The sequence below is a fragment of the Neolamprologus brichardi genome, chromosome 9 (genome assembly GCF_056152115.1).
Source record: "Neolamprologus brichardi isolate AB-2024 chromosome 9, ASM5615211v1, whole genome shotgun sequence".
Taxonomy (NCBI): domain Eukaryota; kingdom Metazoa; phylum Chordata; class Actinopteri; order Cichliformes; family Cichlidae; genus Neolamprologus; species Neolamprologus brichardi.
The window spans coordinates 16,501,457-16,514,595 of record NC_142112.1 but is presented as its reverse complement, the minus strand read 5'-3'; the positions used below and the strand labels follow the sequence as shown (position 1 = coordinate 16,514,595).

The window sequence follows — 13,139 nt, the reverse complement described above, 5'->3', positions numbered from 1 at the left end:
CAATCTTCTGTTGATATTAAACACTGCTATTATTGCTGACTTTAAAAGGTTTCCGGCATGTTTTTTAAAGCCTTAAACACGTAAACAGCCACATTATTGCTCTGTTTCCTCCTAGTTCGGCTCATTCATTTGTAGACAAAATTGCATAGTAGCAGCAGCAGACTTCTTTGTTTCTTTGTATGAGGTTCATGCTTTAACCATTATCAAAGAATCAGAGGTATAATAGCCACTCGGAGACTGGGGTAGTCCTTGAATTCCCTGATGTAGGCTTTGTGCTTTCCTTTGGCCCAGATGGTCATCTGAATAAACCCCAGTAATGTGTAAAATGCCACTGAAAGACAAAATATACAACATGTGGGGATAACCAAGAGGCTTTCTCATCAACCATGCAGTTCCACAGTGGATTATATTTATGGACATGCTCACTTGGTGACAGCAAAAGATGAAAGGAAGCTCATACCTGGCAGACACTGGGTCATGATAGAAAAGCTCACCCAAGCTCCAACCTACAGTGTATGTCCAGTGTGCAAGCAGAAAGTGAGGTAAATGCTCAAGCATGGATGAAAATTTAATGCTAGATAAACCGTTCTGAATGCTGCGTGTTACCTCGTATGTGTAGTTTGGGCAGGATACAAAGAAAAAAAGCCAGGTGAAGGGGTTCTTATTTGGCATAGGAAATCTTCTACCCTTGGGTCCTGCAAAAATAATTCGGCCAGTGAATGAATTACATATGTATAATTTCATCTTACAGTATTTGAATTGATGGATGACCCTGCTTCATCCATGAAGGTTAGCAAAGCTCAGCGACTCACCATCTCCCCTGAGCTTATTCAGAGTCAAGTGAATGGAGAAGTTGCCCATTTCACACATCTAGAGCGGAAATAAACAAATCAGGAGTCTGTGCTTGTGATATGCCAGTGTAATTATTAGTATACGTACCACAAATAGAATTAGTGCATAGTTGACTTGCAGTTCTCCGTATGCTGCGGAGAAAGACAGTTTGGCTTTGATATGATGAAAATACAGGAGAAAAACAAAAACGCTGTATGTGGCATACTCGGACTGACTTACATGGAGGCGTATAGAGAGGGTGGTTGATATAGTAAGCCAACCATGCTGAAAAACCCCAGTAATAGGCACAATTCTGAAAGACGAAATGAGCACATACATAAATACTTAATATGAAAGTGATCAGTGAAGTTTCAGTCCTCACAAAGATACTGTGTAGAGACTGCAAGTTATATTCTGCATTGTCAAACGAAGCTTTGTTTAACTTTATTATGACATTCATAAATTATAGTGCATTCAAGGACCCTGTGTGGATGGGCATTGGAAACTGGCAGTGGTACGTGCTACATGCTAGTAGCTATAAATAAACATTAAAACATGAAAAAACAAAAACTGGTGCAGGACAGGAAAAATGAGGCCACACACTGTGAAAGAGAGGAGCTTATTATCAGAGGCTCTCCTCTTTAACTTTAGACTTTTCCTCACCTTGACTATAGTCCTGAGAGGCATGGTCCCATGTGAGAAGCGATGCACAAAGATTGTCTCTATCAGCCTCTTCGTGTAGTGGAAGGTATGACAGACGCAGGCCAGTCTGAGAGAGAGAGCCGAGGGATAAGACTGGCTTCTGGCAGCAGGTCATTCTCTTGCACAGTACATGTATACGTATATATAATAGTTAGAATAGCATTTTCATCATAGAACAATTTTAATTTAGCCGTGGTCTGTCGTAATTTGTGCTGTAGTTGATATTTCATTTTCAACGTACGTGACAACACGGTGGGGGCTGGAACTAAGTGCATATCGGTTTGAGTAAATGTAGGGTATTCGAAAGTAGAAGAGGAGGTAGCTCAGAAGGGGCCCGATATACTCTGCAAGAAACACCTGAAAACAGAAGAAAAGATGACTTTCTTTTTTTAATGTGTCACAGATTTAAAAAAAACAACAACTGCCAATATGCCTGTTGAATTAATCGTACCATAGTCCATCCTAATTGTGGACCAAGATCTTTGAAATACATGGTGGCAGTGGTCCCCACTGGCAGATTCTGTAAGATTTCATCATCTCTGAGTGATTTTCCCTCTGTATAAGAACAAAAACAACCTTTAGGGCAAACAAATCCATCTGGAAAAATACCAACAAACATTTTTACTATCCAACAGAGATCATCGCCTCTAGAATGTGGGCTTGAGAAATGGACACAACAGCAGAAATCTTCCCAGTGACACAGGCAGCGCTGTGCAGAGTTTCAGGTTTTCAGCGCACGTTCTCTCTACCTGGAAGCTCCAGGGGGCACGGCCACAGATAATTTGCTCTACTAATTGTGCAGCATTTTTAGAATATCCTGAGGGGCAACTGACCCAAATAGATTTGAACCAAAGTTCTCTTGTCTAATTCTTAGCAGCCAGGTAGATCCCAGATATACAAGACTAAAGCCTTCCAACATCATACATCAGGTTAGGCTGTATTTGCCTTTACAGCTTTAATTTGGGCTGAAATGGATGGAGCAGCGATGCATATTAAATGGTCTTTAAAACAATAAAGGAGAAATGGACAAAAGATTTCATAGTTAAGATGACTTTGTAAAGATGAACCTTCTTGTTGCGAGGTGACAGTGTTTCCACTGCGCTGACGTGGTTGTTCTGCCGGAGTGGTTGGGCCTGCGTGGCTGCTAATGGAAGCAGCACGCTGAAATGTATTAATGGTTCACTGCTCACTGAAGTACAGGATGAGTGTAAAGATAAATATGCCAGAACTTATTGCATAAACCTTTATCAATAGCGAATGATCCTATATCCAACCAAGGATACTTTTAGGGTTAGGAGGTGGCATATCATCAGTTGTCCGCATTAGTCTGTTTGATTAATCAACAATCAAGTCTGTTTGATTGTCTTTATTTCATTTACATCAGGTTAGATTCAATGGTGAATCTGAATTAGCCATGAGTGTGGCTGAAAGAGCACAGCATAGAGCGCAGCATAAAGTGCTGTGTGAAAAAACTGAATGTGGCTTGTAGTGTAAAGCACTTTGAGTGGTCAGCAACACTACAAAAGTGCTTTGGGGACTGAAGATGTGTGATCCTCTTTAAGGTTTTTCATTTCTACTGCTTTTGCAGAATGCATCCAACTGTAGGTTATCACAAACCTTTTACCTCTGACCTCTTTCTGATGGACTTTAGCTCTCCATCAAGTCAGGAGCACACCTGAAAATACTGAACTGACAGTACCAAAGATACATTTAGAAGTCAGGTGTAGGCTTACTTTCGGAACCGTAAATAGGAACTGTGTTCCCCACACGTACTTTTCTTTCTATACTAACATAAACCTTCTCTCGTTACCTCTGCCATGGAGGTGATGTTTTTGGTAGTGATTATGTGGGTGTGATTCTGTCTGCAAACATGATAGCTCAAAAAGGTTTAAATAAATGTGTGGGGTAGCATAACGTAAGCAGCATGGAAAGTGACAGGAAGACAGCATCTGCAGACTGTTCAAGTGTCTTTTAAGTGTTCTTAATTTTCCCCCTCCCACATATCTGTTTTACACATAGGACCTGCACAAAGGAACACACAAGTATAACCAAACTACATAAACAAATGAAAGATTCAAATCAACTAATGATGAAGTGACATTTAGCTTTGAGAACATTTGCACTGCTGTAATGAATATAACCAATGCTACCACAAACAGACCCGGGATAGTATGCAGAGGCGAGGTTACATGTGCTGTGTTTACATTAAAGCATTATGATTAGATAACAGAACACAAAATAACAATATATGCAAGTAACAAATGGTAAATGAATTCGGTCCTAGCCACTTTGTCACAATGTGATAAAACCTTTTACCGGTGTAGAGTGGGGTCGTATTAACAATCCACTAAAATGTATCTTATATCCAATGAGGTCATCTGAAGTCTTCGTGGTCAACTTAATGACTAATTAGTCAGAAAAGTGACAAAAAACCATAGAACTTATGCCTTTTCCTTAAAAAATTATTTTGCCTTTGTTTGTACTGAAAACATTTAGAACATCATATCAATATGGGCGATTCAAAATATCACATTATAATTATCACATTATAATTTGGATCTAAATATTATTCACATTTGACCTCTGACCTCACTTTTATGTTTCAAGTCTGCCTTTCTGTCAAGTTGACCTCCAAATGTGTTACATTTTTAATGAAAGTATAATATTATACAGTAAGCTTGAGTTATTCATGTCCAGTTATTTACAAATCCATACTTGTTTGTGTAATCAAAGTAAGTATCTGCCATGCTGCCCTTATCTGTTTTTTATTGCACTACAAACGTCTTAAAATATATATATTTTTTTTAAATCAAAGAAAAGTAAGTAGCGCCCACAGAGTGAGCTTCCTTGGCAGATGTTTGTGCTCTCACAGTGCTTCTTGTTTAAAGCTTTGACTTTATTGTGGCATCCAATTTTGCATGTGTATCTAAAGGTTTATGGCCTGGAAAGTGCAACACAATCTCAGACCAAACATTTCTATGTTCCAGTTTTTGTTGATTTATTGCAAAACCCAAATTCACAGCTTGATTGATAAGCGCCTTGAGGCGACATTTGTTGTGATTTGGCGCTATATAAATAAAATTGAATTGAATTGAATTGAATTGAATTGATTCAAATGTACTGAGCTAGACATACAGTATTTAAGTCCCACCCCAATTTTGTAAGTGTAGCATTGCAAAAAAGCAGTGCCTGAAGTGATGGATACAGACGTATCTATGAATAGATGAGTTTTAATTAAAATCAAGAGTATTTGTAGAGATGTTGGCCTTTATGAAGAAAAAGATCTCATACTTATCTATACGGGTACTTGTGGGTAATGAGGTCCAAATATTTTAGACAGTTTGAAACTTGAACTGAGTAACCAGTCTTGACACTTTGGGGCCACATTGCCTTCTGTAGTGTTTAATGCTATAAAATACACACACACACACACACACACACACACACACACACACACACACACACACACACACACACACACACACACACACACACACACACACACACACACACTAAATGCTATATTTACATCACAGCCACTTACTTGGATCAAGCTTCAGGGCCTGTCTTGCTGGATACCAGTGAGGATCTGTGCCGATCAAACGAGCACGTATGCACACACAAACACAGTCGCAGTGTTGGACATAGCTGGTACCGCACACACAGTTTTTTGGCCTCAGGCCCAAAAATAATTGATCACAATGGAATAACGTTGAGCTCTGCTACTCTGATAGATGCCGATGGCCTTGGGCTCAGCAGACATTTGGTAACGTTTCTGACCAGACACATGCTGATGACAGAAGCACTGTGGGCTTCAGAGAAGTAAATAAAAAATAGTTTTTTAGAAGGACAGCTCTCTGGTGAAGAGATTTAATAGGAGGAACTGTAAGATTTTTCATTCAGAGATAGTGTAATAATGTTTTTTTTATCCAACAACCACAAGTTGAAGGATTTGTTTACAGTAAACATGCAGTGAAAGATAATAAAGAACTGGGAGCACTGATCTTCTGTGTTTTATTGAATTATAGTATAACTCAAGTCTTGTTCTATTTATTGACAGGGTTCTAGGTAACAGCAAGACTAACAAAATTACAGCCACATGTGCTTCTAACAAATCTAAACAGGCTCATTTTTGCGCTACATTACTATTATAGGCACTCACATGATTTGTGAAAAAGGCTCTTTATGTCTCCTACTGTCGAGTGGGGCTCCACCTTAATGCAACAGAAAGTTTACAGTTATTATAAACTCAACTTTATGTCAGACTCAAGCACTAAATACAAAGCACTGTGTGTCAGTGAGATTGAAAAGTCATTTTCATGTCCTTATTTATTCATAATTATAAACTTAAGACGTATGAATTGTGTTAAAATGTCAGCATACCTTGTCTAGAAAACAAAGCTGCTCCCTTGTCTTGGCATCAAGAACTTCCACCTGAAGAAAGAAAATGAGGCACCTTTATAATGTATATAACCCACAGAGTAAACGCCAGATTTAAGATTTCTTTCCAGCTTTGTTGATCACAGTAGCACAAGATTAAACTTTATTGCTATTTTTAGTTATGTATTGCTTTCTTGCAGCTGTAAGGTAGACATTATTGCACATGTAATCATCACTGTAAAAACACAATTTGATTAAAATATAAACGCCTCAAATAAAATGTGGTCACGTCTGCTCCTAAAATACCTACTGCAAAGTGTGTCCATTTGTCCTTAGTGATATGCTTTCTTGCACACATTTGTTTTCATCTTAATTAGACCATGTCAGCGGTGATGTATAGCATATGCAAGGAGGGTAGGTGGGTGGGCCCACAATTTGCTCTGAAAGCACTCCATACTGTGCTGCTCAGCAGAGCTGTCCTTGCTAAATAGGTTCCTTTACTGGACAGTGTAATAACCCACTAATGGGTATCTGAAGATTTGCTGAGTGCACAGTCACAAAAGAGGGAATGAGGATGAGGAAAAGCTCAACATAAAAGCCATCAGCCTCTTTGGATATAGTGAATGAAGTTTTATAGGACATTTAATTCATACAGAGGTTTAAGTAAAAAGTTTAGCTGCAAACCTCAGTGTTCCATATATAAAATGATTATTTCATCCTTTCACTCTTTGCGATGTGTGAGGATGCTTGCGGGATCTGGAATCAAATCATGTTCATGTCTCAGCAAAGCGCATCATGGGAGATGGGATTGTTTTGCTTTCCATCTGCCAGCTTTCCCAGCTGCGTTGTGGTGGCACAAGCTGATGTATTAGCATGCTGGTAAAGAGCATCACGGTGTCGTTGGGCTGCACACTGTGCACTCAGATGTGCCATGCCTTTGTAAAACCGATCATTAGGATTTCCTGTCCTCCTGTGCGGGCGACAGTGCTGACAGCACAGGTTGTACAGAACATGCACATGCTTGCAGAGGCCTTGGGGATGCAGGGGAAATTTAAGTAAATGTTTAAACAAACACTTATTTTATGTTTGCTGGGTAAAATCTGAGAAACTGAGCTTGCCAGCTTTTTTAATTTTTTTCAAAAATATATTGTTTTTGGACTAATATAACTAACTGATAAAACTGGAGAAAACTCTCATCCATAATCTTCTTCGTCTTCTAGCTCTTCCCTTTAGGGGTCCCCACATTTGCTCATCTCCACCCTACCCTCCTCCATCTGCTCTGTTACATCCAGCCCTCTGCATGTCTTCCTTCATCCCTGAATCTGTGGTCTTCCTCTTTTCCTCCTGCCTCGCAGCTCCATATTCAACACCCTTTGTCCAGTATATCCACTATCCCTCCTCTGCATGTCCTTCTCTAACTTTGTTTCCAAACCGCTCAGCCTGAGCTGTCGTGCTAATATTTTCCTTTCTAATCACAAATCTAATAATCTCTGGCACTTCCAACTTAGCCTCCTTTCTTTTTGTTAGTGCGGCCATCTCCAAACAATATATCATAGCAGGTTTCACCAGCATCTTTATACCTTCCCTTTCACTCTTGCTGCCACCCTTCTGCTACAAATCACTCCTCATACTTGTCACCACCCGCTCCACCTCACCTGCACGGTCTCCTTCACCTCTCATGTGCACTGTGTGTTGTTTTGGATGGCTGGTATTTAAACTCATTAACCTTTCACCACCTCTACTCTTCATAGCTTCACTGTTCAATTTAGTTCAATTCAAGGCTACTGTTGTTGTGAACTGTCTCCCTCCCATTCAAAAATATGTATTCTGTCTTGCTTCTACTGACTTTAATTCCTCTTCTCTTCAGTGTATACCTCCATCTCTTCAGACTCGTTTCCACCTGCCCCATAATCTCACTACAGATCATAATGTGACCGGCAGACATCACAGTCCACAGACTCCACAGACACAGACAAAGACTGACCTCATCTGTCAGCCTGTCCGTCACCAGTGCAAACAAGAAGGGGCTCAGAGCCAGTTTCACTTTGAACCCATCTGTCACTCCTAGCACACACCTCCCCACTATCTCGCTGTCTTCATAAATGTCCTGCATGACCCTCACTTACTTTTAATTTCCTCATGCAGTACCACAGTTCCTCTCCTGGGACCCTATCACCTGCTTTCTCTAGATTCACTGCCCTCTCTCCTAGACATCTCCATACCTCCACTGATTAAACAGACATGCTGCTAGTGCTCAGGGCCCTGTTTCGTTTTATAAGATAGACAGACTAGACAGAGTTTCTCTTTCAGTCAAGGACAGTAATCGATTCACCTCTTAGTTTGTCTTAAATTTTTCACGTGTGTCTGACCCTATACACTACACACAAATAGACACAAATTGCAGTCCACTACTTAAATGGCTGTTTCATGAAGTTGAAGATGACGTTTCATGAGTGAAGGATGAAGTACGTCTGAAAAGCCTCCAAGGCATCAAGGTAAAGATACTCTCTTAAATATTGTAGTGCCAATCTCAAGGCAGCCTGAAGTTAAAGGAAAGTTAAACATTACGGCAAATGTGCTTCCAACCTGCAAAACCTACTTTTTTCTTATATATCAGAAGTAGAGGATCAGTTCCATTTTTAAAACTGTTCAATCAGTGTGAAGGTGGATTTTCTGGCTGTCTTACTGTAAAGACTGGAAGCTTAACTATTTCCATATTTTCCACTGTGATTTCGATAACAGCTTCTGAAAGCATGGCACACTTCCCAGAGCATGTTGTAATTAGCTCGAGTTCATAGGCCTGCTGCACTTACAGCAAATTACTTGTCTGCTTCTTCATTAAAGCTTGTCAGGCCCTTAAGCCAAAACTGAAGGCTACAGAAAAATCATAAAAACACCTCCAGCTTTGAGCTTATCTGGAAAATAAACTTGGACTTTATAAACTTTCCGATCCCTTTAGAACAACATGTAATATTTTCAGCCTTGTTAAGTTTTCCCCAAATTTGGCTGCACCTCTTATCACTCTGTAGAGTCCCTTGGTCAAGTGCCTTTCAGTAACTCACTCTATCAGGAAGTGGCAGTTGCCCGTGTCATTTATTCAAGTAGCAGTAAAACTGTGCATTGGCTTACCTCAAAGAAGGTGGTCCGGCTCATGGCGGTGGCTTATTTTTGATATGTCCTCTGTGCACACGGTGAAAGAATGGCCGTAACTATTAGTATGAGCAAACAAAACACATGCACAGATCCCTCTCACACATCCAGAAATTGCTCCTCTCCTTTCAAAGACAAACCCTGTACTGACCCTTATTCTTCCGAGTCTTCGCCACGCTCTCCCTCTCTGTCTCTCTCACCCTTCCTCTCTTTATCTGTGATAGTGCTGGGAACACAGAGTCACTAGAGGCACTCTAGAGATCCTGCTTGTGGTCTTACTCTTGATTTTCTTTTCTCCAACTTCCTCCCCCCCCCCACCTCCCTCTGTCTCTCACTCTGTTTTCTCCCTGTTTGTTAAAGTATCTTTGGAGAACACTCTTGGCTCATAAGTCTGTGTTGACTCATGTAGCCACTGGAAACTGAGATGCTCAAGGAGTGGAGTATGCACAAGAACAGCAGCGTTTCAAAAAATACTCAAGATGGCACAAAACTTGAAATTCTCCTGTGGATAAAATGATCTGCTGCAGTAGCTAAGAGTGCAGAAATGGAAGAGCACGAAATAACTATAACTCTCTTGTGAAAAGAAATACTGATGAAAAATGTCAGTTCATTTGAGATTTGAGACTTCATTAATCTAAATGCAAGTCTTAAAATGCAATATTGAGCTGTGCCACAAGAAGAGGACAATAGTAGATTATTATGGAGTCACACTGTAATCACTTTTAATTGAGTGCATGTAGTTCACACATTCTGGTGAAAAACTGTCTTCAGCGTGAAGTCATCCTCACAGTTGAATCCTGTCAGAGTGAAACGTTTAACACTTTGAAAGTATGTCTAAGTGTTTTGTTGTTTCCAAAAGTATCTTTGAATTCTAAGGTTTCTCCACCTGAATATTTTGTGAGGTTTTACTTTACGGTTTCTTATAAAGCATTACATTCTTTCTGGTAACACCTGCAATGAAAAGAATCCAAATTGAATATGACTAAAAGAAGTTTGTCGCAAAAGCAACAACAAATCTTTACAAGGATAAAAGATGTTTTCACAGAATATTTTTCTGCTGATTGTCCACACACGTCCTGAGGCGGCTCTATGTGCTGTATGCACAACACATATGCTACGTTTACACAACTGAGGTCCATAATAAATGAATGGACTGGTGCTTCCATAGTGTTTTTCTATACTAACTTTTTTCTACACTTAAGCACTTTGTCTATCATCCACACGGACAATAACAGTCTGATGGAGTACAGTATCTTACCCAAAGATGCAGACTGTTTTTGGGTTCACTTACCCCTCCTGCACAGCCTTGGTGAGACATTTTGAGTTTGCATTGCCTGCTTAGTAAGTTATTTTTTCCTAACCTGCTTTTTTTTAGTAGTTTTTCCACATGCACTTACTCAGCATTTTCTCCAGTTGTCCCCTTCAAAGGTAGATTCAGCCACAAAAAACAAGTTGAGAACATCTCCTCACTTCTGTTGTTGTGATACTTGAGGGGGATTTGGTTTGTGGGATTGAAAGGCTATTGGATGCTAAACCAGACTCTAAAGGCCTCAGTCAAACATCAACAGTTCAGAATTTCTTTAAATGATTATTCACTGTACAGTATAAGACTTGGTATCTGTATTTGTATTTGTACAGCCTCTTACTCCCTGAGCAGGTATACGGAAATGAATAACCTTTGTAATTAGATAATACCACCACGCGGCACATATGTTATTTAACTTTTTGTAAATATATTAATCATAAATCTAGGATGTTTCACAGATCCAAAATCAATCAGTGTTGTCAAATTAAAACTCATATACCTATATCCGTGGACATAAAGGTTCAGTAGCTATCAGCACTGTTTCCATCTTCTTTCTTTCTCCTTGATGCCGTGCTTCACTGAAAGTTTCAAATATCTAGAATGAAAATCTTTCTTAATCAAAGGAAGTGGAAGATTTTTTTCAGGCATCAACTTTCCTTAAATTATCTCGATAGTCTTAGATTATTTTTTTAAAGAACGCTCGAGCAACTTCCAAAGGAATGATGGATTCAGTCTATGCAGTGGTGTGCGTTTGATTTTATTTGATGTGCTCATCACTTAAAAACGTACACCAGCACTTTTTTTCAGGAATGTTCCCACTGATTGACTGCAAACTACTGATACTAATTACAGTGAATAAAAGGTTAACCAAGGTCAAGTATCACACTAACATGTGAAGCTGAATATATGTGCCAGGTGCTACTCGTACAGTAGTAGATACTTTATTAGAAAAATAACACATGACAACTTGAGGAATAATGTTGCAGAGAACAGACTCCCACTTTGAGTTCCTTAAACCATGTAGGATGAGACTGTCCTCTGCTGGTCAGTGTGGTCAGTATTTCTTGGTGACCCTACTGTGGCTGTTTATCTAGTTCTGCATGCTCCACAATCCCCAGCTGTTTTTGGCCTACACATTAAACTTTAGATGCTAAACTGATGGCCAGTTAACAGGTTAGAGTTTGGTAGATACTTTCAATGCAAACACATAATCTATCTTTATAAAAAACGCGCTCGGGATCATATATTTTGCAATTCGCCAAAGGGGGAAATTATTAGAATTTGTTGTGACTTAATTATAGTGTAACATGCTTATCTTGGAGTTTAATGGGCAGTTTCGGATTTGCTGTTTAAAGCTTATTCATGGTAGCTGACTCCTATGTTAAAAAAAAAATTCCAAGTCTACATCAGGTCCTGTCGCCTGCTGATCCCATGGGTCATTATTGATTTTTCCATCAGGCTGCATCACCCTCTAACCTCCGAGAGCTCCGGCTCATTGTAGTTTGGGGCTCTTTTTTTGTCGAGATGTGGAGTTTAGTAGGAAATGAGCTAGAGGCTATAGCTAAATGTAATCAGCTCACTGCTGGGTGAGGGGGTGTGATGGTGGCTGGCAGGACGTCTCCTTCCACTTTCTCTGTCGAGACCTGAGGCGGCGACCCTGTGCAAGAAGACATCGTGTGTCCACGCAGTGCATGCACATGCATACCGCCAAGTCTATGAAGTTTAATGCTGAAAAGAGAAAGCTTATCTGAGGCATAATATTGGACGTTTAGAGATTTGATAAGCCAGAGTGTCTCTCTCTATTGCTTTTTCCTAACAACAATCAAAATACTGTTTATTGTAGTGTTAAATGAGTACATGAGGTTCTTTTTTAATGTACATGAGATAATATCCTAACCCTGGCATGTTAGTGCTTGATGCCTCTAGCAGGAAATATTATAATGAATCATTAATGCAGACCTGAAACTGTTATACCATCTTGGTGTTTTTGCATCATGGTTCATACATGAAGTATCCTCATGAACCACATGTCCCTTTTTGCAAAGTAACAGTGGAATAAAAACAAAACACTTCAGACGAGAGAAAAAGTCAGAGGACCCCTTCTTAGACTTCCACATATTTGCAGGAAACATTAACTATTCGGAACAGTTCTCCGCCCCTAACCTGAACTGAAGTCATCTATTTAGTGTTAGAGAAAGGTTGGAGGCCTGCAGCACTTCTCCCACCTGGCTCTCATGAGAGCCTCTTATGCTAGTGCTTCAAGGGTTACTGAGGCATGGGCTGGAATTCAAATAAGCATCTGGCATGCCTGATATATAGGGGTTTACTTTGCTTTAAACTGGTGCATGCTAAAATTCATTTATTTATTAAATCTATAGCAGCTACACTCTTGCAACCACCTCTTCACACTTCAGTGTGGCTGCTGCAAATTGCAATCTATAAACTAATCTACAGTTTAAAGGCAATATATTAGTTTATTAAGGTCTGCTGCACATTATTTGATCAAGTTCTCCAGTAAAACCGGTGTATCTCCAATAGGGGGAGATAGTGGCCTACCACTGGGTAGCACAGGTATCCTGCAGAATCAGTTTTTGGATGAAGCCAGGATCTCTTAAATTCTTAAACCACCTTCTTTCATGTGTCTCTGTTTGATCGTCTTTCTTAGATTCTGGTCTGTGTTGAGGAATCTAACTCATATGGGAGACTACTCAGCCAACCTATTGTTCCTCTTGATGTCTGAGAAGAGAATCTCTGCTGGAGGTGGAAGTAA

At 39.8% G+C, this 13,139-nt stretch overlaps 1 protein-coding gene across 1 annotated transcript; it reads right to left on the bottom strand.

Annotated features, from left to right (window-relative positions):
- Positions 1-203: 203 nt before the first annotated feature.
- On the bottom strand, positions 204-9,069 carry tecrl2a (trans-2,3-enoyl-CoA reductase-like 2a). Its single transcript, XM_006806335.2, has 13 exons — positions 9,043-9,069; positions 5,917-5,967; positions 5,696-5,747; positions 5,078-5,122; positions 1,985-2,088; positions 1,775-1,890; positions 1,495-1,600; positions 1,072-1,144; positions 940-983; positions 813-870; positions 607-695; positions 461-506; positions 204-331 (listed from the first exon to the last, which is right to left on the bottom strand). The coding sequence occupies exons 1-13, from the start codon at positions 9,064-9,066 to the stop codon at positions 204-206; spliced, it is 936 nt and encodes a 311-aa protein (XP_006806398.2). The 5' UTR covers positions 9,067-9,069.
- Positions 9,070-13,139: the final 4,070 nt, after the last annotated feature.

Bases quoted from the DNA above. Each gene is read 5' to 3' on its own strand.
- tecrl2a (XM_006806335.2), bottom strand. From the start codon at position 9,066: ATGAGCCGGACCACCTTCTTTGAG. The intron at 871-939 runs GTACGTATACTA...TTTCCGCTCTAG, and splicing joins ATGCACTAATTCTATTTGTG to ATGTGTGAAATGGGCAACTT. The intron at 507-606 runs GTAACACGCAGC...CATACACTGTAG, and splicing joins GCCCAAACTACACATACGAG to GTTGGAGCTTGGGTGAGCTT.